Raw genomic sequence first — 1095 nt, forward strand, 5'->3', positions numbered from 1 at the left:
CAGCCCCGGCCGCTGCGCCATTCACGGGCTTCAGGAGCTGTCCGGAGCCCGGCGGTGCTGGAACCGACATGCCCGCCATGGTGGCTCCATCCCCGGCCTCCAGGCTCGCCTCGTTGCCCATGCTCGGTGGTGTCGGGCGGGCGGATTCTGTTGGATACTTCTAATAAAATCAGTGAACGCGGTTATATAAAGATCCGCTCTCAGAGCCGATGCTGCTCCGCCATCATCATCATCATCTCTCGCTCCCTCTCTCTCTCTCTCTCTGCGCATTCGGGTGGGCGGAGCCACGCATATTTAAATAAATATTCCACTGAACATATATAGGCTATATAAATGAAGAGAGAGAGAGAGAGAGAGAGAGGGGGGGGGGGGTGTATTTCAATATGTAATTAATTAATTTTTAAAATTTGTTGTTCCTTTTGGTTAAATCCAGGATTAGAATGAAAGATATGATCAACTCACGGGGAATTTGCATGAATTTAAATATAATTTATAGCCTATATAATGAAGCCTTTTCTACATGCTGCTTTTCGATTGCTGATGTCTGGTTATTGGAAAGTGTCTTGTGGTATTTTGTATTAACTGCACTTTGCTCTGCGAGGTTTAAATGGTAAAGTCTCTCTCTCTCTGCGCATTCGAGTGGGCGGAGTCACGCAAATTTAAATAAATATTCTAATGAAATACAGAAGTAAAGAGATGTATTTTGGCTATTTCTGCTGTGTTGGTCAAGATAAACTATCCATTAGACATTTGTAACAGGGTTAGATTTCATGCATTAACTTGCAAGGGGGCTACAAATTTTTCTCTTAAAATTTGTACTAAAATATTTTTGTATTTATTTATTTTTTATTGAGTGATTTATATATTCAGTTCAATTAAATTCAAGTTTATTTCTCTAGCGCAGGGGTGTCCAAACTCAGTCCAGGAAAGCCGGTATCCTGCATAGTTGAGCTCCAACTTCCTTCAATACACCAGCCTGGAAGTTTCTAATATACCTAGTGAGAGCTTGATTAGCTGCTTCAGGTGTGTTTAATTGGGGTTGGAGCTCAAATCTGCAGGGCACCGGCTCTCCTGGACTGAGTTTGGACACCCCTG

General features: G+C 43.0%; 1 protein-coding gene across 9 annotated transcripts in view; it reads right to left on the reverse strand.

Annotated features, from left to right (window-relative positions):
* Window positions 1-244, reverse strand: part of bsna (bassoon presynaptic cytomatrix protein a) — a 56827-nt gene extending 56583 nt beyond the window's left edge. For all 9 annotated transcript variants that reach the window (XM_073911327.1, XM_073911324.1, XM_073911321.1 and 6 more), the window contains exon 1: window positions 1-244. This exon is cut by the window's left edge and continues 34 nt beyond it. In XM_073911327.1, coding sequence (XP_073767428.1) covers window positions 1-121 — 121 coding nt within the window. In that variant the 5' untranslated portion in view covers window positions 122-244.
* Window positions 245-1095: the final 851 nt, after the last annotated feature.

Source organism: Danio rerio, chromosome 8 (assembly GCF_049306965.1).
Source record: "Danio rerio strain Tuebingen ecotype United States chromosome 8, GRCz12tu, whole genome shotgun sequence".
Lineage (NCBI taxonomy): Eukaryota > Metazoa > Chordata > Actinopteri > Cypriniformes > Danionidae > Danio > Danio rerio.